Source organism: Lithobates pipiens, unplaced genomic scaffold (assembly GCF_037356315.1).
Source record: "Lithobates pipiens isolate NorthernLeopardFrog02 unplaced genomic scaffold, aLitPip1_a1.2 Scaffold_8, whole genome shotgun sequence".
NCBI classification, from domain to species: Eukaryota; Metazoa; Chordata; class Amphibia; order Anura; family Ranidae; genus Lithobates; species Lithobates pipiens.
In genome coordinates this window covers 176,922,210-176,949,182 of record NW_027507903.1, presented here as the reverse complement: position 1 = coordinate 176,949,182, position 26,973 = coordinate 176,922,210, and the positions used below count along the sequence as shown (strand labels likewise).

General features: G+C 43.1%; 1 protein-coding gene across 3 annotated transcripts in view; it reads right to left on the bottom strand.

Moving 5' to 3' along the window:
• The window catches only part of LOC143962932 (pendrin-like), a 178,816-nt gene that overhangs the window by 49,454 nt on the left and 102,389 nt on the right, over positions 1–26,973 (bottom strand). For all 3 annotated transcript variants that reach the window (XM_077472433.1, XM_077472431.1, XM_077472432.1), the window contains exons 4-6: positions 20,990–21,100; positions 20,130–20,308; positions 6,127–6,291 (exon numbers count right to left, since the gene is read on the bottom strand). In XM_077472433.1, coding sequence (XP_077328559.1) covers positions 6,127–6,291; positions 20,130–20,308; positions 20,990–21,100 — 455 coding nt within the window. The remainder of the gene's footprint in view (positions 1–6,126; positions 6,292–20,129; positions 20,309–20,989; positions 21,101–26,973) is intronic.

Sequence of the window (26,973 nt, the reverse complement as noted above, 5' to 3'; positions counted from 1 at the left end):
AGTGCTCGCTTAAAGTGGAGCTGCCCCTGCACTGCAAGGGTTAAATGCTCATTTAGTTCTACCGGGCCACAGTATTCAGTCACAGGCTCCCTCTAAGCCAGTGATGGCGAACCTTGGCACCCCAGATGTTTTAGAACTACATTTCCCATGATGCTCAACTACACTGCAGAGTGCATGAGCATCATGGGAAACCTAGTTCCAAAACATCTGGAGTGCCAAGGTTCGCCATCACTGCTCTAGGCTGCAAGACCGATTCCCAAAACTTATTTTCCCCTATGTGCTGGCAGTCGCAGATCCTCTGATGTCATCAAGTCCAATGCAGAGCCCACAGACCTACACTTGGTTGGGAGGATGCAGAGAGGCAGATCATTGCAGGAGTGTAGGAGAGTAGGGTAAAACACTGGTTATCAGGTGATCTGGTAAGTACAACTCCTTTTTGTGCCCCCTTAGACTTAAACAAGCATTTTACTCTTACAGTGTAGAGACAGGCCTAACTGCAAGTGAGTATAAAGTGGATTTTAATACTGGTCTGAAGCAACTCAACAATGGAAACCTTCATATTTATTTCCTTCAAAGGAAGAGAAGCAAATGCAGTATGTGGTCCAGTGCCTGACACCCCAAAACAGATCATACCATCACCACTGCATCAAGCTGAATGACAGCAGAGCTTACATATACAGTATCTCATAAAAGTGAGTACACCCCTCACATTTTTGTAAATATTTTATTATATCTTCTCATATTCATGTGAAGTAGTGAGTGTACAGCTTGTATAACAGTGTAAATTTGCTGTTCCCTCAAAATAACTCAACACACAGCCATTATTGTCTAAACCACTGGCAACAAAAGTGAGTACACCCCTAAGTGAAAATGTCCAAATTGGGACCAAAGTGGCAACATTGTGTGTGGCCACCCTTATTTTCCAGCACTGACTTAACCCTCTAGGGCATGGAGTTCATCGGAGCTTCAAAGTCTGCCACTGGAGTCCTCTTCCACTCCCAGATGATGACATCATGGGGCTGATGGATATTAGAGACCTTGCGGTCCTCTACCTTCCTTTTAAGGATGCCCCACAGGTGCTCAATAGGGTTTAAGTCTGGAGAAATGCTTAGCCAGTCCATCACCTTTACCCTCAGCTTCTTTAGCAAGGCAGTGTTCATCTTGGAGGTGTGTTTGGGGTTGTTATGTTTAATACTGCCCTGTGGCTCAGTGTCCGAAGGGAGGAGATTGTGCTTTACTTTAGTATGTCACAGTACACGTTTGCGTTCATGGTTCCCTCAATGAACTGTAGCTCCCCAGTGTCGGCAGCACTCATGCAGCTCCAGACCATGACACGCTTGTCTTTGTACTCCTCACCTGGTTGCCACCACACACGCTTGACACCATCTGAACCAAATAAGTTTGTCTTGGTCTCATCAGACCACAGGACATGGTTCCAGTAATCCATGTCCTTAGCCTGCTTGTCTTCAGCAAACTGTTTGCAGGCTTTCCTGTGCATCATCTTTAGAAGGAGCTTCCTTCTGGGATGACAGCCATGCAGACCAATTTGATGCAGTGTGCCGCGTATGGTCTGAGCACTGACGGGTTTACCCCCCTACCACTTCAACCTCCACAGCAATGCTAGCAGCACTCATACATCTATTTCCCAAAGACAACCACTGGACATGACGCTGAGCACGTGCACTCAACTGCTTTGGTCGACTATGACAAAGCCTGTTCTGAGTGGAACCTGTCCCGTTAAACCGCTGTATGGTCTTGGCCACGGTGCTGCAGCTCAGTTTCAGGGTCTTGGCAATCTTCTTATAGCCTAAGCCAGGGATATGCAATTAGCGGACCTCCAGCTGTTGTAGAACTACAAGTCCCATGAGGCAGAGCAAGACTCAGCCAAAAACGTGACACCCAGAGGCAGAGCATGATGGGACTTGTAGTTTTGCAACAGCTGGAGGTCCGCCAATTGCATATCACTGGCCTAGGCCATCTTTATGTAGAGCAACAATTCTTTTTTTCAGATCCTCAGAGTTCTTTGCCATGAGGTGCCATGTTGAACTTCCAGTGACCAGTATGAGAGAGTGAGAGCGATAACACCAAATTTAACACACCTGCTCCCCATTCACACCTGAGACCTTGTAACACTAACGAGTCACATGAGACCAGGGAGGGAAAATGGCTAATTGTGCCCCAATTTGGACATTTTCACTGAGGGGTGTACTCACTTTTGTTGCCAGCGGTTAAGATGTTAAAGACTGTGTGTTGAGTTATTTTGAGGGGACCGCAAATTTACACTGTTATACAAACTGTATACTCACTACTTTACGTTGTAGCAAAGTGTAATTTCTTCAGTGTTATCACATGAAAAGATATTTACAAAAATGTGAGGGGGTGTACTCACTTTTGTGAGAAACTGTACATCTCCCATTGTGTTACCAGTATTAGATGTGTTCTCCTATTTAAAAAATTTGTAGACAGGAGGCGAAAAGTCCAACGCTTTTAGGTTTTTTATTATTAAGCAATTTTTATTTTTGCAAGAAATTTTTGATTTATTTATTTTTTTACTTTTTATACTTTTCTATAGTAGTTGTTTAAAGGGACACAGGATTCAATCCATTATGCATGGGTATATCTGTTGCCTGGAGGTAACTGGACCCTAGTGGCTATAACCCTGCATGCACAGCACAAGCTCAGAAGTAGCAAGAAGTGAGCCAACTGTAGAAATGGAAGAATATCTGAGCCATAGCAACAGGCCAACAATGTAAAAAGACAACTATATGAAGGGAGGGTGCTGGGTCTCCTAATGAATTAATGGAGAAAGTGATTCCTTAGGGAGTACATAAAATCCTATTTTCTCTCAGTGTTCGTTGAAGGACTCAGGATTTAATCCTCTACATTTGGGATGTCCTTAAGCAGTACCATTGAAATGAATGGGGGAGGCAGAACAAAACAAGTGCCAAGACAACCTTCAAGGAGAATAGTGTGACCACAGCCATAAGCAGGACTTTACATTCAAAGCTAGCATCAGCCAATGCATTCACATCTACACAATAAACATTTGTAAAATTATAGACCAGAGAAGAGCCTTGCATACCTTGAAGTCCGATGCCTGGTGCCAGAAGGCCCAGAAGGTACATCCTGATAGCCTTCACCACAAATAAAGGGTGTAAGGGGAAACATGATAAGTATTTAAGTCTGCTGACTTTTATTTTTGTTTAAATAATAGTTATAGCTCTTTAAGGTGGAAAGAAGACATTTTAGGCAACAAGGAATGCCTCAAAATGACCATCTCTGGGGAGGATAGGAAAAATGGCCCCGCAAGACAAGGCTGTCAGCTGATCCTCCTTGATGAAGTACTGTTGAAAAGAAAAAGCCCCTTTTCGAAATCAGTGCCAAGAGAGGGATTCTCTCATGGCTCAATGGGAGAAAAAAATAATCTGAAATTGCTATGCCATGTGCACCAGAAAGGGTGCTGTCCCAAGAACAACAGAGCTGGACGGTTCCAGTGTGACATGCAGTTAGCCTGCACCAAAATGGCGGCAAAGATGATGGAAAAAGTGAAAGGACTTTACATTAAGGGCCCAGAGTATACAGTATAAAAATAAGAAACATCTTCCAGCGAAAATACCCCCCCCCCCCCCCCCCCCCCACAGGAAGTGCCTCAGTGAACAACCACGCTCAGCCGTGCATGAAGTCTTTAGTGAAAGCCTGTAATCTGTGCACTGAAGCTAGGTGTGAGCACTGCAGTAAATTTACAGATCTGGGGGTCAGGTATGATACCATATAGGCAGTAGGGTCCAGCAGGTTGTGCAGTGACTGTGTGTCAAAGAATAGCATACCACTACAATGAAATTACACATTGTGGAGCCTGGGAAGACACTGCAAGTCCTTGGTTGTTGGGAGGAATATCCAGTATCTGGGGTTCCAGTATGATACTGCCAGCAGCTGCTTGATAGAAAAATCTTTAGAGCTGGAAAGAGACATACCCCGGGGAAATTTAAAAACCATCAATAACGCTTTTCTAGTGGCAGCTTCTTTATAAACAATTCAGGCAAGAATTTGCACCAGACTAACATTACTAACATGAAGGACAAATATAGGCATTTCCTAATACTACCATTTAAAGAATCTGGTACTACCACAGCTAAAGATTCTTAAAAAAATGACCGCCAATTTGCAGATTAGGATACTGGTGGTATACAAAGACCAGCTCTGAGCTGGCATACAGAGGTACTCCGGTGTAATGGGAAGCTATCATGAATGTGATAACTTCCTGCACAGGGCTCTATCCCCAGGCCCATTCAGCTATCGGTTCCTCAGCCAAAAGCTGAATGCAAACAAATGGGCAGGGAAATCTGGTGACATTACCCAAATAGAGCAATGCCCTCATTTTGGAAATGACAAGCTCACAGGAATGGTAGACCTGATGTGGACCTAGTCTCTGCAGCATCTGTTGGGTTGGTTCCTGACAGAGAACTGAGAAACTAGTTTTCCATTAGGTCCACTTTGCTTTTGATTGGCAGTGGGTGGATTTAAAAGCTGATATTGGATTAAATAGAGGCTATAGATCCACTCACTGCCATGCATAGTCAATCAAAAAAGGTGGTGGACTTATTGAGTAACTAGTCTTGCAGTTCCCGATAAGGGTCTGCCCATACCATTATAAAACTCCCTGGCCATGCGTTGTCTGTGTAACAATCACAGTGGCCAGGAAAGGAGAACACTTATGAAGGAGTGTCCAGTGTGAATTCAGTGCTGGCATCTGAGAAATGTATATTTCTGACAGGTAACTGAATCTGGTAATGTTGGTGCGAATGGCCAAATAAATTCTACATTATGTCTATGATATCCTTTATGAATATCCCCCGACTCCTCAGGATAACTAAGATAAACTGAGCTTTTGCTGTGCATGCAAAGCTATAGCCACTAGATGTGGCTGTGCCTTTTGCACTGTCTAGTGTCCAATGTCCCAGAGACAGGACTAAATCCTGGGTACCCCCATGAATGCTGAGAAGAATGTTTTTTTTTTTTTGATGAAGTGTGATTGAGTTTATGTAATATAAAATACTCTAGATACAACTAAAAGTTACATTTTTCAATCAAGACTCCATTTCCAGTGCATAATAAAAAATATCATGTGTATGTAAGTTAATAAGTAATCTCATTTATTGCCTTTCCATCACGTGAATATAATCTCTCCGGATAAATATTATAACCTAATAACAGGATTAATAACTCTGTGAAAAGACTGAAGGCTACATACATTATAATTTGACATCGACATCATCATTTGCCTTTTTGTGGCCATGGTATTATGGAGAATCAAAAGGGGTGCATGGCTGCACAAAATTGGATGGAACTAGAATTCCCAGAAGCTTTTTGGTCACTAGCTTGGCTGATGTGTAAGTAGCCAGCATGAGAAACCGTTTGCCAGTAACCACACAAAAAAATGAAGGAAGTTTCAGAATAAAATATTATTCAATGAAGCTGGTACAGTGATAAGCAATAATTTCAAGGACACAGCTGGCTTCCTTTCCAGTAGTCACCGAGACAAACCTTTCAGCTCATAAATTCCATATATGTGACATATATGGGATGTCCCACTCCTGATGATTGGCTGAAATCGCCATGAAACGCATAGAGTCCATACTCAGGGATGCCAAGTCAAGTTTGCTACAATCATTAATTTCTTTTATTAATTTATAGTTATATTTATTAGGATAACCATGTTCACCTGCTCTGTATATCCATTCAATTTTTTAATTGTGATTGCTTGTACCAATTATGTCTATCCATTATATACATTAAATATGTCAACATGATTATTACTACAATTAATTATGCTTCTTGTTGCATGACCCATGTATTATATATTATGATACATTATATATACCTACTATTTAGTATTTGTATTTAAATTATTGGATTGATTAGAAACTTTCTATGGGTATACAGATTTTCCCCGCAGGGACAGTGACAATTAATTCAATTTTAGGTATCCTAGACCATTTCAAACACATATCCATGCCTCATTTAAAGTCCCATAATCCACTTTTTTCATTTCCTTTTAATGATATCAGTAGTTCTAACAAGTGTGTGTGATATCAATAAAATGTAAGCTCAGTTTTACATACTTACATAGACCATTGAGAGGATTCCACTGTAGTTTTTTGAGGGTACATTTAGTATCAATTTAATCTGTGAGATAAGAACTTGAACTGCAGCAGCAGTGGTAAATCCACGAACCAACGGATCCCCCAAATACCTAACAACGAAGCCAAACTGGAGAGCACCCAATACAAGCTAAAGGGAAAGACAATGACAAGACTGTTAAACTGTCCATGCAAAACTGAATATATACTACATAAAAGTTTACAGTGCTCTGCAAATTTAGTTTCATACCATTATAAGGCATTTGGCACAAGTATAATGATAAATTAAGTTGCACACTGAGAGCCAAGGCATGTAATCTAGGTATGTTTACATGCAAAAGAAAAACTTATTTCCCTAGTTTGGGATAGCATAGACAGGATAGAACCCCAGTCAGGATTCTTTTGCTGTCTGTGCATCTAATGGGGAGATTAAAAGCCCTTTTTCCTCCGGATGACCATTGTCACCAACACCGAAAGATATGGAAAATGTAAACGTTATAATTGTACACAGAGCAAGAGATGAAAATAAATCTTCTGAAAGAGACATCTGTTCTGCTGACAGTGGTTTAGGAAGGGAAAATCTCTAAATCTGAAGTGATTTTCTTTCACTTCCGGTTGCCTCTATGAATGGATATTTGTATATGTAGCCATAAGAAACAAATGCAACTGCTGAGGCTACAATTATTTTTATAAGGCAGCCCTAAAAATGTTCACTTGCCAGCTATCATTTAGTGAATGGAAATAAAGCTGAGGGCAAGTTTTCTGGCTTGGCTCAGGCAGGGAGGTAGGCTGGCTCAGCTCGGGCAAGGGGGGTCCACTTGGCTTATACAGAGAGGCAGGCCAGCCAGTCAGCTGGCTCAGCTCAAGCAGGTCTGCTCAGATATGGAGGTGGGGAGGCCAGGCCGGAGGGCCGGTCAGCTCGGGCAGCAAGGTGGGCTGGCCAGGCAGGTCCGCTTGGCTTGGGGAGTATGATTGAAGCTGTATGCTCTACTATGCATCTAGAGTAGTGGTCATCAACCCTGTCCTCAGGGCCCACTAACAGGCCAGGTTTTATGTATTACCTTGGGAAGATGCAGACTAGAATACTGCAACCACTGAGCAGCAAATGATATCACTTGTGATGTATTTCAGTTATCTTGCAAACCTGGCCTGTTAGTGGGCCCTGAGGACAAGGTTGATGACCACTGATCTAGAGGATCAACCAGCTACTGTATATACAGTGCCTTGCGAAAGTATTCGGCCCCCTTGAACTTTTCAACCTTTTGCCACATTTCAGGCTTCAAACATAAAGATATAAAAAATTTATTTTTTGTGAAGAATGACCAACAAGTGGGACACAATTGTGAAGTGGAACGAAATCTATTGGATTTTTGAAACTTTTTTAACTAATAAAAAAATGAAGTGGGGCGTGCAAAATTATTAGGCCCCCTTGCGTTAATACTTTGTAGAGCCACCTTTTGCTGCGATTACAGCTGCAAGTCGCTTGGGGTATGTCTATCAGTTTTGCACATCGAGAGACTGAAGTTCTTGCCCATTCTTCCTTGCAAAACAGCTCGAGCTCAGTGAGGTTGGATGGAGAGCGTTTGTGAACAGCAGTTTTCAGCTCTTTCCACAGATTCTCGATTGGATTCAGGTCTGGACTTTGACTTGGCCATTCTAACACCTGGATACCTTTATTTGGGAACCATTCCTTTGTAGATTTTGCTGTATGTTTGGGATCATTGTCTTGTTGGAAGATAAATCTCCGTCCCAGTTTCAGATCTTTTGCAGACTCCAACAGGTTTTCATCAAGAATGGTCCTGTATTTGGCTGCATCCATCTTCCCCTCAATTTTAACCATCTTCCCTGTCCCTGCTGAAGAAAAGCAGGCCCAAACCATGATGCTGCCACCACCATGTTTGACAGTGGGGATGGTGTGTTGAGGGTGATGAGCTGTGTTGCTTTTACGCCAAACATATCGTTTTGCATTGTGGGCAAAAAGTTCGATTTTGGTTTCATCTGACCAGAGCACCTTCTTCCACATGTTTGGTGTGTCTCCCAGGTGGCTTGTGGCAAACTTTAGACAAGACTTTTTATGGATATCTTTGAGAAATGGCTTTCTTCTTGCCACTCTTCAATAAAGGCCAGATTTGTGCAGTGTACGACTGATTGTTGTCCTATGGACAGACTCTCCCACCTCAGCTGTAGTTCTCTGCAGTTCATCCAGAGTGATCATGGGCCTCTTGGCTGCATCTCTGATCAGTCTTCTCCTTGTCTGAGCTGAAAGTTCAGAGGGACGGCCAGGTCTTGGTAGATTTGCAGTGGTCTGATACTCCTTCCATTTCAAAATGATCGCTTGCACAGTGCTCCTTGGGATGTTTAAAGCTTGGGAAATCTTTTTGTATCCAAATCCGGCTTTAAACTTCTCCACAACAGTATTACGGACCTGCCTGGTGTGTTCCTTGGTCTTCATGATGCTCTCTGTGCTTTCAACAGAACCCTGAGACTATCACAGAGCAGGTGCATTTATACAGAGACTTGATTACACACAGGTGGATTCTATTTATCACCATCAGTCATTTAGGACAACATTGGATCATTCAGAGATCCTCGCTGAACTTCTGGAGTGAGTTTGCTGCACTGAAAGTAAAGGGGCCGAATAATTTTGCACCCACCACTTTTCAGTTTTTTATTTGCTAAAAAAGTTTAAAATATCCAATAGATTTCGTTCCACTTCACAATTGTGTCCCACTTGTTGGTGATTCTTCACAAAAAATTAAAATTTTATATCTTTATGTTTGAAGCCTGAAATGTGACAAAAGGTTGAAAAGTTCAAGGGGGCCGAATACTTTCACAAGGCACTGTAAGGTAAAGGGGGCATTTTTAGCTTGTGTTAGCACAAAGAGCTTCTCCATATCCTATTTTCTAGAACAGTTCCTGCTGATAATATAAATACAAAAAGGTAGGTCTCTATCCTTTGTGGACAATTCTTCATCTTAATGGACATCTCATCATTTTGATTGACAGTGCATTTGTAAATAAGAACAGTTACATTTGTTTTAGTTATAGAAAACAGTTTTACAGCTTGAGTAATGTAGATCTGGCCAACTTGATCAGTCTGTGGAAAAGATAGAAGTTTGTAGAAAGGATCTAGAATCTCATATAGGGTAGAGATTCCAGTATATAAGGGCTGTTATGGGGAGAGGTTCTGGCAGTGTGACACAAGAAAAGGAAACAGGCATATATGAAGTGTAGTGAAGACTTTGTATTTAGCGCACCTCTCAACCCTGCACTCGGTACATAGCGCATCCCTCATCCCTACACTCGGTACATAGCGCATCCCTCATCCCTGCACTCAGTACATAGTGCACCTGTCAACCCTGCACTCGGTACATAGCGCATCCCTCATCCCTACACTCGGTACATAGCGCATCCCTCAACCCTGCACTCAGTACATATCGCATCCTTCATCCCTGCACTCGGTACATAGTGTATCCCTCATCCCTGCACTCGGTACATAGCGTACCTGTCAACCCTGCACTCGGCACTCAGTACATAGCGCACCTCTCAAACCTGCACTCGACATGTAGCGCATATTTACTTAACAAGGCAGTAATGAAGTGTACAGTGCCTATAGTAGCCAATCATATTTTATCCTTATTTTATTTATCACAGTTGGATCAATGAAATACACTTTATGTTAATATTGTTAATGTTGTTGTTAATATTTATTTCTGTGACTTAATTCTGCATAAAACATTTAACAGTGTAATTTTTATTAGATAAGTTATGAAGGCATGTTTAGAGGCTAAATTAGGGGTAGGGCAACTGGTGGCGAGTAATTCTTAAGGGCTGGCTAGTAGCTGAGGACTTGAAATTTTGAGACCTGGTATAAAGGTATCTGAAAACAACTTTAAATTATGTTTGTAGCTGCAAGTTCAAAGTCTCAAAATAAACAATATTTTAACATTACTCATTGTTAAAAGGAACGTAACAATGCAGACCAATCTGACAGTGTCTCTGCACAGGCCACCCCAACCCACTTATAGTCACCTTGCCAGAGACCCCCACTGCACCTTTTTCCATCACATCCGTTGCCCCTAGATAGCATTGCTTAAAGCTTTGCAGTCAATTGCTAGGCCTAAGCACTGTTACATAACTGAAGTAGTTTCATCACCTCTTCTGTAATATAGAGAAGAAAGGAGTGGTGAGGGAACACAGGCAAGCTGAGTATAACAGGTTAGGATATAGGGTTGCCACCTGTCTGGGATTCACCTGAACAGTTCGGTTTCAGAATCATGCGTCCAGGTTTCAGACTGCCTAAAACCCAGACACATTATTTAGACTGGACTATAGCTTCCAGATACATCTGAATGAGCGCTACTGACTGCCAAGGGATCAGTGAGCTCACTATCTATCCCTGTCTGTGACTGAAGTCTCCCTCCTCTCTCCTGCCTCTGAGGGAGTACACTAAGGTAATTCAGGGTTCTCAGAGCACCCCTTACATCAGAGTTCCCCTTTACACCAGAGGCCACAGTGTTCCCCCTTACATCAGAGTCCTCTCTGTACATCAGAGTTCTCAGTGCCCTCCCTTACATCAGAGTCCTCTCCATACATCAGAGTTTTCAGTGTTCCCCCTTACATCAGAGTTCCCAGAGCATCGCTTATGTTATTCCCCAGAGTTCTCCCTTACATCAGAGTCTGCTGAGTCACCCCTTACAGTGAAAGGGAACTGTGCGAGTTCAGATGTAAAAGGGGAACTCTGTGATGTAAATGGGGACACTTGTTATTAACTTCATATTATTAGAAATGTTATTTAATAGCAAAATATATGTATAGTTTATACTATAAAAAAAAAAAAAAAAGTGTGTGACGCTAAAGTGTTCGGGTTTGACTTGAAGAAAAGGTGGCAACCCTAGTAGGGGGGTCCCTTTGCAGAGACATTGACACTTTGCTCTGCACGGGCAAAGCAACAGTGTCTCTTGTAGGTAAAAAATTAGGAAACAGTGAAGCTGTATTGCCCAACACAATATCTGAAACCACAGCTATATTACTAAGATTTTATGGACAGAACTGTATTGATAACATATACTACAAACAAACCATAAAGATATTGCCAGCCTCAGTTACCTGTTTAATAGACTTAAAAAGATTGCTTAGATTAATAATTACTGTATTTATCTGTGTATAACATGCAGAGGCGTATAACACGCACCTTCATTTTATGAGGGAACTTTCAGGGAAAAAACGTACATAAAGAACTTTGAAACAAAATAAGGGTCAGTGCCCATCAATGCAGCCTTGTCAGTGCCCATCTGCAGCCTCACCAGCAGTGTTGCCAATCGCCTGTTAATTTATGGGCAGCCCATAAATTTAAGCACATTTTTGAGATGCCTGTAAATGTCTGTTACGGGCACCGCTGCCTGTAAAAAAAGATGGGCGCGAGCCGAACATGCAACTGCGCATGCACCGAGGCTGGCCGGGCTCAGGAAAGTTCGTACACTCTCAGTCGAGTAGCGCATGCACAATAAAGTAAAGGGGGAATAGCAGAAAGGGGGCAGAGGAGGTCATTACTAGAGGGGGGGGGGGGGTGAAGCCATGCAGGGACAGAGAAGGACACTGATGTGCTGCCCTGTGGAAAGGGGCATAGGAGGAGGACACACTGATGTGGAGAGGTAATATGAAGGTGGACAGAGGAGAAATCTACTGTGATGGGTTGAGGAGGATACTACCATATCCGCAGCCTTTGTCCACCTCCTGTATCATGTCCGCCGCCTCTGTCCACCTCCTGTATCACGTGCGCAGCCTCTGTTCACCTCCTGTATCATGTCCGCAGCCTCTGTCCACCTCCTGTATCATGTCCAAAGTCTTTGTCCACCTCCTGTATCACGTCCGCAGCCTCTGTCCATCTCCTGTATCACGTCCGCAGCCTCTGCCCACCTCCTGTATCACGTCCGCAGCCTCTGCCCACCTCCTGCATCACATCCGCAGCCTCTGCCCACCTCCTGCATCACGTCCGCAGCCTCTGTCCACCTCCTGTATCACGTCCGCAGCCTCTGTCCACCTCCTATCAGGTTTGCAGTCTGTGAGGGGAGTCTGGAGAGGAGAGCGCCGCCGAGATGGGGGTCATAGGAGGAGCCAGACATGTGTGGACTGTGGAGAGGAGACTATAGAATAAAACCAGAGCCGCTAAGCTGGAGCCGTCTGACTGAGGCCAGTCTGCGGGGCGGGGGAGTTGTTGATGTAAGGGGAGAGTGAATACAATAATGTAAGAGGGCACTGATATAAAAGGTTTCCACCATATTAGTAACCCCCCCTTACCTTAGTGTATTCACTCTGCGTAAGGTGGTCTCTAGTCACCAGAGCCCCCCCTTACATCAGAGTTCCCCCTTAGGTCATGATCTGCAGTGTTCCCCATGCAGACTCTGATATAAGGGGGAACTCTGTGCTGGCTAGGTTATAGTAAGCTGACCTTCATGTCAATAGAGAAATATAGGTTTTGACTTTTGTTTAACTTAAAGACATTGATAATAGCACTAGCTATGCGTTTATAGTTTAAATATTGATATTTGCACTGTTTAGCACTGAAAGCTGTGATTTTAGGTACTTTTTTGCAGCGTCAGTAAAAAATGTGGCTCCGCCAGTAAATTCCATGATTTTTGCAGTTAAATATATGCTTCTGTTTGTAAATTTTGGGGTCCTGCCAGTAAACTTCACTTCGGGGGAGTTGGCAACACTGCTCATCAGTGACCATCAATGCAACCTGATCAGTGCTCATCTGCAGTCTCACCATTGCCCAAATGATGCAGCCTGATCTGTGCTCATATGCAGCCTCACTATTGCCCATCATTGCAGCCTGATCTGTGTCCATATGCAGCCTCACCATTGCCCATCATTGCTGCCTGATCTGTGCCCATATGCAGCCTTGCCATTGCCCATCAATGCAGCCGGATCTGTGCCCATATGCAGCCTCACCATTGCACTTCACTTCGGGGGAGTTGGCAACGCTGCTTACCAGTGCCCATAAATGCAGCCTGATCAGTGCTCATCTGCAGTCACACCATTGCCCAAATGATGCAGCCTGATCTGTGCTCATATGCAGCCTCACTATTGCCCATCATTGCAGCCTGATCTGTGCCCATATGCAGCCTCACCATTGCCCATCATTGCAGCCTGATCTGTGCCCATATGCAGCCTTACCATTGCCCATCAATGCAGCCTGATCTGTGCCCATATGCAGCCTCACCATTGCAGCCTGATCTGTACCCATATGCAGCTCACCATTGCCCATAATTGCAGCCTGTGCCGGATTACACAGAGCCAGGATCTCCTGTGCACCTCGCGCCCGCAGTCACACACATTCCGGCCTCCTTGCCCAGTGTCCTATCAAATACTGCCTCCGACTGGTCAACGCAACATCACTCCAGCTTATACGTTGCTCAGCTGGCGTGATGTCAACACAGAGCATGCCCAGATCGTTGGCGGCATTATCTGATGCACTGCGCTGGGGGAGAAGGTAATTGTCAGATTGTGCCTCGCTGTTGCGGGGTGGGTTTTGGCTAAGTTGCTTTTGTGTGTGTTGCAGGACAGGTTCAGTGTGTTGAATGCTGGGTTTGGCTGTGTCTAAGGGTGGATTGCAACATATACAAAAAAGGTCCTTCAACACAGCCAAAACCTGCCCCGCAACAGCGATGCAGAATCTGACAATTACATTCTCTCTCAGCACTTTGCAGAGTATCGGATAATGCCTCAGACGTTCTGCGAATGTACTGTGTTGACGTCACACCAGCTGATCAACGCCAGCTGGAGTGACGTTGCGTCCTGCGCATGTGCAGACTCGTCTGAGGCACTATCCGATGGGAGGCATTATTCGATAGAACACAGGATCTTATTGATAGAACACTGGTCCAATGTCTATCCTAAGAGATGGTTCAGGAGGTGGGACTGTATGTGACTGCGAGTGCACACAGGAGATCCCAGCTCTGTGTAATGCGGTCCCCTTTTTCCCCTCGGAGGCAGCCAGGTACAATATTGGCATATAACACGCACATTTAATTTTCCCTCTAAAAAAGTGTGTGTTATATGCTGAATAATACAGCATGTATGCTGTCTATTTAGTACATGTCAAGCTACTCTCACGGTAATTTAGCAAAAAAAATTTGAAAAACTGTTGCTGTAAAATGTAATTAAAGAGCCTAATATGTCCCTCACTAGTTAAAGGAACTCAGAACCATGATAGCTTATTATTTGCTTTGTTTGTCATTGCTTTAATATATTGTGCTTAGCAGAAAGCTGGAACGACTGAACAAGAGACTTAATGCCACACACACACTGAACATTGACCTAATGTATGAGGTTGTTAGGTTTTTGACCTTGGTACTGCATATGTACTGTACTGTTTCCAGAGATTGTTGCTTGCAAACTTGATGAGAATAACTTTTACATGTAGTCTTAAATCTTTCATGAGGTCACTGAATCTTTTTTTCAATTTTTAGCAGTGTTAGTAAAAGTCGGTTAAATCTATGACTAATCTGCCTACCTAAATCATTTTTACATTGTCATTTTAAGAACATACAGTATAAGTCTTTATTTTTACACTGTATTAATAAATATTCTGCCCATGTTTTTAATTAGGCCTCATGTACACTGAGCCCCTGTGCATGAGATCCCAGCGGTTTCGTACAGATGGAAGGCACAGATGCACCGTCCAGCCCTGCTGCTAGCAGCCTGTAAAACTCTACGCGAGGCTGTAGCGGGATGGTGCACCAAATAGTACTAATATTTAGGGCAGTATGCAACCAGGGATTAATGACCAGAAAGCAGACTTCTTGTGGGCATCCACCTACTCTCCTAGATGTTAGTACCACTCTCATTGTACTTTCCAGCCCCATCTAGACACAGCAACTTTCAGCCTCTCAAGAGTTTTACAGGCAGCCAGTAGTAGGGTTCAATGATTTACCTGCGGCTTTAACCTGCACAAAAACACCAGGAACTCATTCACAGGGACTAAACACCCAGTGAGCATGAGGCCTTATAATTTGACAAATAGACTAGAATATTGTGTTTCTCAATTGTTAGTGTGAGACTGTCAGTGACAGTCTTGGAACTAAGACCTTGCACAGGTGACCTTAGTTGTGATTCCCTCAGCACAAGATACCATGCTGAGGAAGGCTATTATTCAGATAGTGATTGGGAATCAATGGCTGGTGTCATAACCAATCACATATGCAGCACCATAGCAGCTGAAGATTAAACAGAGGCAAAGATGGCAGCTTCCTTGGCTGAAAATGATAGGGGAGTTTACTTCCACTTTAAGCCTATCTACCCACTTTGAGAAAAGAACTGGGGATGCCCAATCAGCTGTGAGTGTTGTGTGCTCCTGAAAAGCTGATCTAATCAGGCCTCATTATGCTACTGCTGTGGTTATATAGTGCATCCAGAAAGTATTCACAGCGCTTCACTTTTTCTACATTTTTTTATGTTACAGCCTTATTCCAAAATGGATCAAATTCATTATTTTCCTCAAAATTCTATAAACAATACCCCATGATGACAACGTGAAAGAAGGTTGTTTGAAATCCTTGCAAATGTATTAAAAATAAAAAATGGGGGGGGGGCGTGGCTTAGCGCATTGCGGGATAGGATGTGTCCTCTCTGAGCTCCCACTCCAGCCACTCTGAATCGCTGCTCTACCGACATCCAGACCCGCTTCCTCGCCCCACAATGGGCAGGTGCAGCAGCAGTGCTGGGCCCCCGACCCAGCGGGGAAGAGGGAAACACGTGAGATCGGCTTGTTCTTCCACAGAAACATCCCAGACACCAGGAGCTCTCCGAGCCTCCAAGATGGCGCCGACCCCCTTTGAGCACAGGTGCACACTTAACAGCCCCCACGTTCTCCCCAGGACTGGGAGTGTGGCTCCATGCAGTCCAGGAGCCCCTCTCTCATATCCCAAAGCTCAAGAGAGGGATGGGAATTACAGTCCTACATAAAGGCATTGCCAACCAGACAGGAAATAGAAGCCTATGTTAACAGGCTGGAAAGGTCCTATAAACAGGAACTAACTGACTTCCGCAGGGATCTGGGGCACCGCATGGAGGATATTGAAAGTACAGTGGAGAGCTCAGTCACTAAAATTAATGCACATGAGGCAATCCTTCAGGAGCACAGGATATAGATACAGCAATTATTTTATGGCTTAGATGATCAATAGAACAGAAGCCACCACAACAATATCCATATTCGAGGTTTACCCAAATCTGTAGAAACCACAGACTAGGCGACTGTGGCTAGCGCCATATTTAATCAATTTCTGGATCAACACAATAGAAAGAGACCGAATCCACAGGTCCCTGGGCCCCCGCAGCGCTATCCCAACATTTCCAAGGGATGTGATTTGCAGAATCCATTTCTTTAAAATCAAACCCGACATCATGCAAGTAGCACGGTCACAGGATTCCATTCTCTTCAATGAGACCCCAGTCATGTTGCTAGCTGACCTATCCAAACAGATGCTAGCAAAAGCTCTTAAGCCCCTTACAGACGCCTTGCAAGCCAAGAGGATCAAAGGATCAAATACAGATGGGTTTCCTGTTTCAACTTTCTGCATTTTACAACGGCAAGTCTGCTACCTTTCGCACACTTGGTGATCTAGTCAATTTCTTAGGAACATTTGAACTACCCCAAATTAGCACCCCAGATTGGCCCCTTAAGGCTGCAGAACCTAAGAAAAAACTCTCTTGCTCTAATGCATCCAAATCCCCTGCTGGATGAATTCTCCATGCTTCCCACCTGAAGATGGTGTTCTTTTTCTAATAGCCCTAGGAGGGACCAGAGACCCCTGGTTGGTTTTAACCTAGTTCTTATTGGGTCAGTTGAGCCCTGCTTTTTCCGAGTCAGCTGATGTGTTCTGCCTGTTTTCATATCAATGACATAGCAATGTCCTAGAGACTCCCTCCTCCCTACAATTTACAGCAAATATTTGTTATTCTACATTTTTTGCATAGGTCGAGGCGGGTAGCCCTGTGTGTGTGTTTCCCACGTTCCCCACTTTAGGGTTTTCAGAGCCTTCACTGACTGTCTTTGGTAATTAGTTTAGAAATTTTATACTGACCACTGCAATTCCACAGCATGGTCACTAGAGGGTGTAGTTCTCCCTCCTATACGAGTAAAGTTTTCATCAGCTCACTAATGTGTCACATTGTAATACCCTCAATGACTTGTTCGCACCACAGTATTGGCATTACAGTTTATTTTTGCCACTCATACGTTTGCCTGGCATTTTGGTTTATGCTGATATTGTGGGAGGGTTTTGTTTTTCTCATATGTAACTGCAGGATTTCCTTATAACTGATGTGGACTATGCTTGGAAGTTGTTGCAGCTCTGATTATTGACATAAAATCGATCTGCCTGTGGAGTACAATATTGAAAGGAAATACAGAACACTGTATTCCCCCCCCCCCCCCTTATCTTTTACCCTCCCACTCACTTTCTTACACTTTGTTTCTATGCACAATAAAGCTCACTCCACCTACACTTAGCCACCTGTTAAGTTTTTGTGGTATTTTACCGCTGGTAAAAATGTTTCGGTTATATATTCATGATAATGTTTATCTCTGGTATTGGTTTACTGCAATCCCCCCTTCCCTTTTTTCTCTTTTATTCCCTACACTGCTCTTTCTGCAAAAATACTTGAATAAAACATTCAACTTAAAAATAAAAAACAAAAAAATTACATGTACATAAAAGGCTGTCAAGCCTTTGCCATGACACTCAAAATTGAGCTCAAGGGCATCCTGTTTCCACTGATCATCCTTGGGATATTTTTACAACTTGATTGGAGTCCACCTGTGGTAAATTCAGTTGACTGGACATGATTTGGAAAGGCAAATCTGTCTATATAAGGTCTCACAGTTACCAGTGCATGTCTGAGCACAAACCAAAGCATGAAGTCCAAGGAAATGTCTGTAGACCTCCAGGACAGGATTATATTGAGGTGCAGATCTGGGGAAGGGTACCAAACAATTTCTGCAGCATTGAAGGTCCCAATGAGCAAAGTAGCCTCCATCAAAGAAGGAAGAAGTTTGGAATCACAAGGACTCTTGCTTGAGTCAGGGTCAGGCTGCCCGGCCAAACTGAGTGATTGGAGGAGAAGGGAGGTGACCAATAACCCGATAGTCACTCTGACAGAACTCCAGCGTTTCTTTGTAGAGAGACGAGAACCTTCCAGAAGAACAACCATCTCTGCAGCACTCCACCAGTCAGGCCTGTAGGGTAGAGTGGCCAGATGGAAGCCACGCCTCAGGAAAAGGCACGTGACAGCCTGCCTGGAGTTTTCCAAAAGGCACCTGAAGAACTCTCAGACCATGAGAAACAAAATTCTCTGGTCTGATGAAACAAATATTGAACTCTTTGGCCTGAATGGCAAGTGCCATGTCTGTAGGAAACCAGGCACCTCTCATCACCAAGCCAATACCATCCCTACATTGAAGCATGGAGATGACAGCATCATGCTGTGGGGATGTTTTTCAGCGGCAGGAACAGGGAGACTAGTCAGGATTGATGGAAAGATGAATTCAGCAATGTACAGAGACATCCTTGATGAAAACCTGCTCCAGAGTGCTCTGGACCTCAGACTGGGGTGAAAGTTCATCTTCCAACAGGACAATGACCCTAAGCACACAGCCAAGATAACAAAGGAGTGGCTATGGGACAACTCTGTGAATGTCCTTGAGTGGCCCAGCCAGAGCCGAGAGTTGAACCCAATTAATATCTCTGGAAAGGTTCTTCAACAATGTATTTAGCAAAGGCTGTGAATACTTATGTACATGGGATTTGTTTTTGTTTTTTTATCTTTAATAAATACGCAAAGATTTTAAACAAACTTTTTCACGTTGTCATATGGGATATTGTTTGTAGAATTTTGAAGAAAGGAATACATTTTGGAATAAGGCTGTAACATAAAATGTGAAGCGATGTGAATACTTTCCGGATGCACTGTATTTTATTAATGAAAAATATACCTAAACAGGAGGTCTCCAAATCAGCCTTTTTCAACCAGAGTGCCCAGGCACCCTGGGGCGCCTTGAGGTTTTTTCAAAGGTGACTTGGCTAAATGCCTAAAAATTGCCCAAAAATTATATACAAACCAGTGGGTGAAGGCTGCCTTTTAATTACACTACGTCACAGGTTTTCAAGGAGTATGTCAGTTGCCTGCATGGCATCCTTGTTTGACCCTCCCCTGCCTTTCTCCATCAGCGTTGGGGTCACATTAGCTGAGCGATAGAGAAAAACTGAGGGAGAAGAGAAACTTTGGGATACTAGTCAAAAACCAGTGTATTTGTTTTGGAAGAATAAATCACCTCAAACATTGGGTGTCCTACTTGGACTTGTGGATGTTGCTGCAATATATAAAATGATAGAATAGATTTTACATTTTAGAATGAGGTGCCTTGAGGCTGTCCATAGTTTTTAAAGGGTGCCTCAAGATTGTCCATCATTTTTCAAGGGTGCCTTGACTGAAAAAAGGTTGAAAAACTTTGCTCTAAATATTTGTTGGGAAAAAGAAGGAGACACCATGCGCTGGAAGTCTTGGAAGATCAAAGGCTTTGTTTTTTTCTGTAACTATATATTTTTAAAGAAACAAACTGCCAGATGAAGGCTATTAAAGGTTAAAGGATAAAGGTTTTTAAAAGGTTAAAGTTAAAAAGGGTTTTAAGAAGCTATTTGGTAAATTGGTGCATACCAAAAAACTTAGAAATTTGGTATGGTCACGAAGGTTTTGATTACCCCACGACTTGTAAGGGGTTAATGCTGTAAACGGAACACAACTGATTGACATAGATTAAAATTGTAACGGCTTTGTGGGATTTCGCTGCAAATACAAAAGTTCCAATAGTTGAAGCTGTCTACCCCAAGACACAGTGGAAGCACAGCTACTATTATCACACTACCTAAAAACAGAGGACAGGAAATACCTGTGCTAGAATATAAGAAATATGATGTGCGTTACCTGGATGATTCCAATCAAGAAGCTCAGTGTACTTGAAATGACAACTCTTGCAGCATCTCGAGCTTCAAAATCTATCATTGTTCCATTTGAGTCCGTGGAATTAGTAATTATAAATTTTTCATCTGGAGCCATGGCCAGCACCACTTGTCCCACCATCAAACAGATAACTGGAAATGGTCCTAATGGGAAAGAATGGATGCCCATAATGAATAACCCATCAAAGTAGATCCCTAACCACATCACATATAATTTGATAAAGCACTGTGTAACATTATCTCATTCTAGCATCGTCAGGATAGGTTTCCTTATAGTTACAAAGGGGAAACATGCCTGTGAAACGTGTGTCCGTATGGCCACCTATAGTCTCCACCGGGTTGCGAGAAGGTGACATAGAAGAAGCCCAGTTGAGAGACATTTGTCATCCCATAAAAGATAAGGCCTGAACAAGCACCTTCATGGTAAGAGCAACAGGTATTATTTTAATGAAATCACAGATTTAAAAACAACTTTAGAAATGACATCAACATGTTAAAGCTATTAAAAGATGTTAGCGGTTCTGTTTGGATCTACTTTAAATAGTTGATAAAGATACTTTAGATTCTGCAGTGGAAGAACATTATTAATTGTGGGCACTGTACTGATTGGAAACATCATTAAGCTGGCCTGCTGATATAAAAGGAAGTGTTTTATGTATTTCCAGTAAAGACCAATATGATTCTAGCTGTAATTGTGGAACTGGTAAGAATATTTCGGTGAGAATCAGACTGGCTGCTTTGGGCAACACAGAGACCTTTTCTTTCCCATAGTCTTTATACACAAGAAATCACTAGAACTGAATAGTGCTGTTGGCTGTTACCTACCAACTGCGATGTGTCGGGATGTTCCCAAGAAAAAGTAAGTAAGGATGGGGAAGAATGAAGAATAAAGGCCATATCCGACAGGAACCTCAGTAAGTAATGCAAAAGCCAGACCTGCAATCAGACAAAATATATCATTACTTTATTTGTCATAGATTTCTGTTAGTGTCCAATCCATCCTGCTGGATAAGACAAACCTCTACAGTATTAGAAGCATTAAAGGAAACATGTTATAAAAGAAATGTGCCTGCTGCCATCATTGTGCACCTAAACAAATGCTAGTGACCCGGCCATCTTGCAGATCTTGAATTAGTGACTAAATTAGTGACTACATGCCTGCTGAGAGTGGATGGGGGGTGATGTGGTGATTATATGGCTGCAGAAAGCGGGGGGTGGGGGGTGGGATGATAAAGTGACTATATAAGAGTGGAAGGGGTTATGTGGTGGCTCTATGCCTGAGAGTGGGGGGGTAGTTACTACATGGTTGCTAAGAGTGGAGGGAGGTAGTGTAGTGACTGCTGAGTGTTGGGGTGGGGTGATGTGGTGATTATATGGCTGCTGAGAGTGGGGGGGAGGGGTGATGTGTTTTCTCTATGCCTGCTGACAGTGGCAGGGGTATGATGTAGTGATTATATGACTGCTGAGGGTGGAGGGATGATGCAGTGACCAGGGATAAGCTCAAGTGTGTACCAGTATTCGGACATGAGTCGGAACTTGTCAGAGCTATCCCACCGGGAAGCTGTTAAAGTGGAAAGCCAATCATAAGTGGCAGATACAAACCTCTCACTACAGCCGCATATATACATGCTCCACGAATACAAGCAGTTGATGCCTCCCAAGGCCATACGCTGATGACACTCAAATCTATCTCTCTACCCCTGAGCTCACTACTTCAGTCTCCTCACACATCACTAGTTTGCTAATGGTTTACACCACTTCCTCAAACTAAGCTCATAATATTTCCTCCCCCACGTGCCCTTTCCCCTGGCTTCTCTGTCAAGATCAGTGGCACAACTCTCAACCCATCCCTGCATGCTAGGAGTAAAGCTGCAAAACCATTGCACAGAGCAGATAAGTATAATATGTTAGTTATTTAAAAAAAATGAAATGGCTTTAGTATTACTTGAATGCTGCTGCCAGACTGATCCACCTTACCAAACATTCAGTGACTGCTTCCCCCCTCTGCCAATTCTCCCCCTGGCTTCCGTTCTCTCAATGAATTAAATTCAAAATACTAAGCCCTTGTACACACGGTCGTGTTGTCGGATAATCCGACCGTGTGTGGGCTCCATCGGACTTTTTCCGACGGAATATCCGACCGACAAATTTTTAGAGCTGGGCTATAAAATTTTCCGACAACATGATCCGATCGGACTTTGTCCAATTGTTTGTAGAGAATTCCGATTGGACAAAGTGCCACGCATGCTCAGATCAAATTCCTAGACCAAAGCTATTGGCTACTAGCCTGAACATATTCCCGTCGTAACGGAAGAACGTCATCACATTACGAATGATTGGATTTTCCGACAACTTTGTCCGACCGTGTGTAAGCAACACCAGTTTCGGACAAAATCCGTCTGACAAAATTCGACGGATTTGGTTGTCGGAATGTCAGACCGTGTGTACAAGGGCTAACACCTTACAAAGCCTTCCACAACTTGGCCCCCAGCTACATTACTAACCTAGTCTCAAAATACCAACCAAATTGTTCACTTCATTCCTCCCAAGGCCTCTTTCCATGCTCACCTCCAGGACTTCTCCCAAGTCTCTCTGGAACTTCTGGAATTTCTGGAATCCCCTAACCCAATCTGTCCAACCATCTCTTACTCTGTCCACTTTTCAGCGATCCCTGAATACCCTTCTCTTCAGAGAAGCCTATCTAACAATTGTACTTTTATCTTCTCCATCAGCTCATCCCCTGCAATTATTACCTTTTGATGTCACTTGAACCTCCCTTTCAGATTGTAAACTCTAATGAGCAGAGTCCTCTGATTTCTCCTGGATTGAAGTGAATTGTAGCTGTACTGTCTGCCCTCATGATGTAAAGTAAACTGTTGGTGCTATATAAATCATGTATTATAATAATAATAAATCAAGCCTATTTATGTAAGATTATGCAATCAATGTCTGTTCGCAGCAATATGGTGTAACTGAGGGCAGTCACAATCTCTATTTGTACATTCTATCTAATCAAAAAAGGTGAAAGGTGAAAACTTTCCTTAGTTGTGAGAAAGTTATAATTTTAAGGATGTATCCTACAAGGCTAAGAGAGTTCAAGGTGCATTTTAAGATTCACTTTGTAGGTATCTGAAATACCACAGATAAACAATAAAAATATCATGTAGTGAGACTGGTATAAAAAAAAGTTACAGATAAAATATCATGGCCATGCTGACATATCTTGAAGCCCTTTGAATTCTTCAAACACTTATCATGGTACAAGCATGCAAAAAAGTGATAAGATTCCCCTTGATCAAATGTAAGAAGTGCACCGAATGTGCAAGACTAGCTTTTTACTTATTTTTGTAGGAATGTTGTAAATATTCTATTTGTATAATTCTGTCAGTGAGCACAGTGGAAATGTACTGTACATCCTATACAATAAAATACTCCATCTTATGTTTGCCTAAAAGGTATAGGAGTATATAAAGTTCAAATAGACAGGGATGGCATCAGGCACTAAGGGGTTGATTTACTAAAGGCAAATAGGCTGTCTTTGCAAAGTGCAGTTGCTCCAGAGCTTAGTAAATAAGCAGAAATTCTGCTGACTTCCATCATTCAGTCATGTAAAAGCAAAAATTCTGTTTTTTTTTTATTTTTTATTTTCCTTGCACATGTTTGGGTATAGCTACATAGTAGGTGAGGTTGAAAAAAGACACAAGTCCATCAAGTCCAACCTATGTGTGTGAGTATATGTCAGTACTCTTTGCAAAGTGGAGCTTTACCTCATTTACTAAGCTCTGGGGCAACTGCACACTGCACTTGCACAATCTATTTGCCTTAAAGCGGAGGTCCACCCTAAAATGGACCTCCGCTCATCGGAATCCCCCCCCCCTCCGGCGCCACAATTGGCACCTTTCAGGGGGGAGGGGGGTGCAGTTACCTGGATAATCCAGGTAACTGCACCCACTTCCGGGATAGCTGTCTGCGGAAAGGGGCGTAGATTACGCCCCTTTCCGCAACTGCCCGCCCCTTTGCGCAAGTGCCCCGCTGCCTGCTGGGAAACACACAGTTCCCAGAGGCAGCGGGGACCGTCCGGATTGCGCCACGCGGCTCGCGCATGCGCAGTAGGGAACCGGGAAATGAAGCCGAAAGGCTCCATTTCCTGATTCCCATACCCAAGATGGCGGCGGCAGCACCCGAGTGTCGATCTAGAGATCGGCTTCGGGTGCCGACATCGCGGGCGCGCTGGACAGGTAAGTGTCACCATTTTAAAAGTCAGCAGCTGCAGTATTTGTAGCTGCTGACTTTTAAAAAAAAAAATAACGCGGAGTCCCGGCGGACTCCCGCTTTAAGTAAATCAACCCCTAAATGTCACAAGGTAGACGTGTAAACCACAAAACCAAATAGATCTGCGAAGGAACCATAGGCTAAAAATACAAATCATTCAATGACTATGATCCCAACTTTCAGAATCCATAGTCAGTAGGGAACCTGCAACTACAACAGATGACCTTGGCTCACTAAATACATTTGTTAGGTTGGACATTTTTGGCCAAAATCTTGTTACTCTCTAGAATACATACTTTCCTTTGCCTTGTGGCACTTTTTAACAAGATTTAAAACCTTTTTTATTCATTTCTTTCTCTCTTCTGTCATTTTTTGTTCTTACTATACCATCTCTTGTGTGCAATAATTAAGGAGAGAGGTTAAAGTAGAGCTGGACGGGTGATTTTAATCTCAATTCAGTGTTTACACCAAACAATTTCACCAATTACTGGCAGCTACACTAGCTCAACTGTACTACTAAAAAAACGCTAGCAACAGGTCGCGCTCTACGGAGTAAGCTAAAAAATCTTATGTTCTTATAAAACTGTATAAAAACATTTTTTTAAAGAAATTGAACCTCCATACACCCAGACAGCTAGGATGAATGGGCAGCACAGTGACTAAGTGGTTAGTATTTCCACCTAGCAGCACTAGGATCATCGGTTCAAATCCCAACCATGGGACTACCTGCTTGGAGTTTGTATGTTGTGCCTGTGTGGGTTCCCTCTGGGTACTCCAGTTTCCTCCAACACTCCAAAAGACATTCTGGTAGGTAAATTGGGCCTAGTACAGGCATACCCCACTTTTTTTAAGTTTTTATTTGCCAAGTGTACATACATAAAAAAGAAGGCATCATTTACAAGATACTTTCTCAACCATAATCAACAAGTCATCATCAGTATGTACTATTTTCAAGGTTGTACAGTCAATAGTTAAAGATATGTTAGTATGTATAGCATTTTTTTGTATAATTTACCATGTGTCCGTAGTAGTTACCGTTCGTATTATCCATCAACATGTGGCATGGTAAAACAAAATACAAACTAACAAAACAATTTATAAACCAAAACCATGGAGGTTAATTCCCCCAAACCTGTCTGTGCTGTGTGCCATCCTCTCTCTCCCCCCCCCCTGATATACCCTCTCCAGTAGCATCTCTCATTAAATATTATTCAACTGTAGTGTATAGTCATGGCCTTTAGCTGTCACATGGTGTAGTTTCCATCGAATTTATCCATCTTCCCCAGATTTTATTACATTTTTTCTTACTACCTCTTGCTTCATAAGTCATTCTGTACAGGGTAATATTTGTGTTAACCAGTCCTTTCCATGCGGATAAAGTAAGAACATCTCTCTTTATCCAGTTCAAGACTATGAGTTCTCTGACATAGTAATACAGTAATCGTAAGAACTGTCTCGTATTGTTATTCATCACCTCGTCTTCTATTACCCCCAGAAGTCCCAAGAGTGGGCTACATATATTCGGGAGATCAAAAGTATCTGCAATAAACTGGGACACTTGCGACCACAATGGTCTTACTTTACCACACTCCCACACCATGTGAATAAAGGTACCATCTGCCACCTGACACTTGTGGCAAATAGGGTCATCTCTTCTGCCCATCCTAAATAGTCTGTGTGGGGTATAATACATTTATATGGTGAAGGTATCGTAACTGTATAAGTTTGTCCAGAGCTGAAATTACTGTGGGCCCATAGGAGGTTAGAACTTCCTCCCACTGGGCCTCAGTCAGCTCCGGAATTAACGCCGTCCATCTGCTCCTCATTTTTTCCTCACTGGGCTGTTTTTTGTCCATAAGAACCGCATAATAGATAGAGATACGTTTTGTGTGTTCCGGCTCTGCAAGCAATTTTTCTATTCTTGCGTTTTCCAAAAGTATTGTCCCAGTCCCAAATTGAGCATGAGCCGCATGTTTCAGTCTGGCATACTGGAATGCCCATGAGTCAGGAATATCCAACTCTCTTTTCAATTGTGCAAATGTTTTAAGGTCCCCATTGTCACATAGCTGATGCAAATAGGCAAGGCCATGTCTCGCCCACTTATGTCCGTCGCCCAGGAGGAAAAAATCTTTCAAACAAGGGTTAAACCACAAAGGGGCATTTGGCGACAGATAGGAGGGTGCATCCTGTATATATGCCTTGTACACGTCTCAAGCACCTGTTTAGCTGGTTTGAGTGCAGTCATGCCACTTTCCGTCGGCACCTCACCTCTAAAAGAAGAAATTTAAAAGCGTCTAATAGGAGGTTGCCGCAGCTGCCTCCACTGCCGTAGCTGCGTTGTTCAGCTGCGGGGATATACGCCAGTGAGCCTGAACTAACTATGATGCCAAGTAGTACATGCGAAGATTAGGGATTGCCAGACCCCCTCTCCCCACCTGTAGTTGCAGAAAGGTCAGCGATACTCGAGCTGCCTTGCCACCCCACAGAAAGGAGGTCATCAAGGAGTCAGTGGCATACCCCACTAAAGCTGGAAAGTG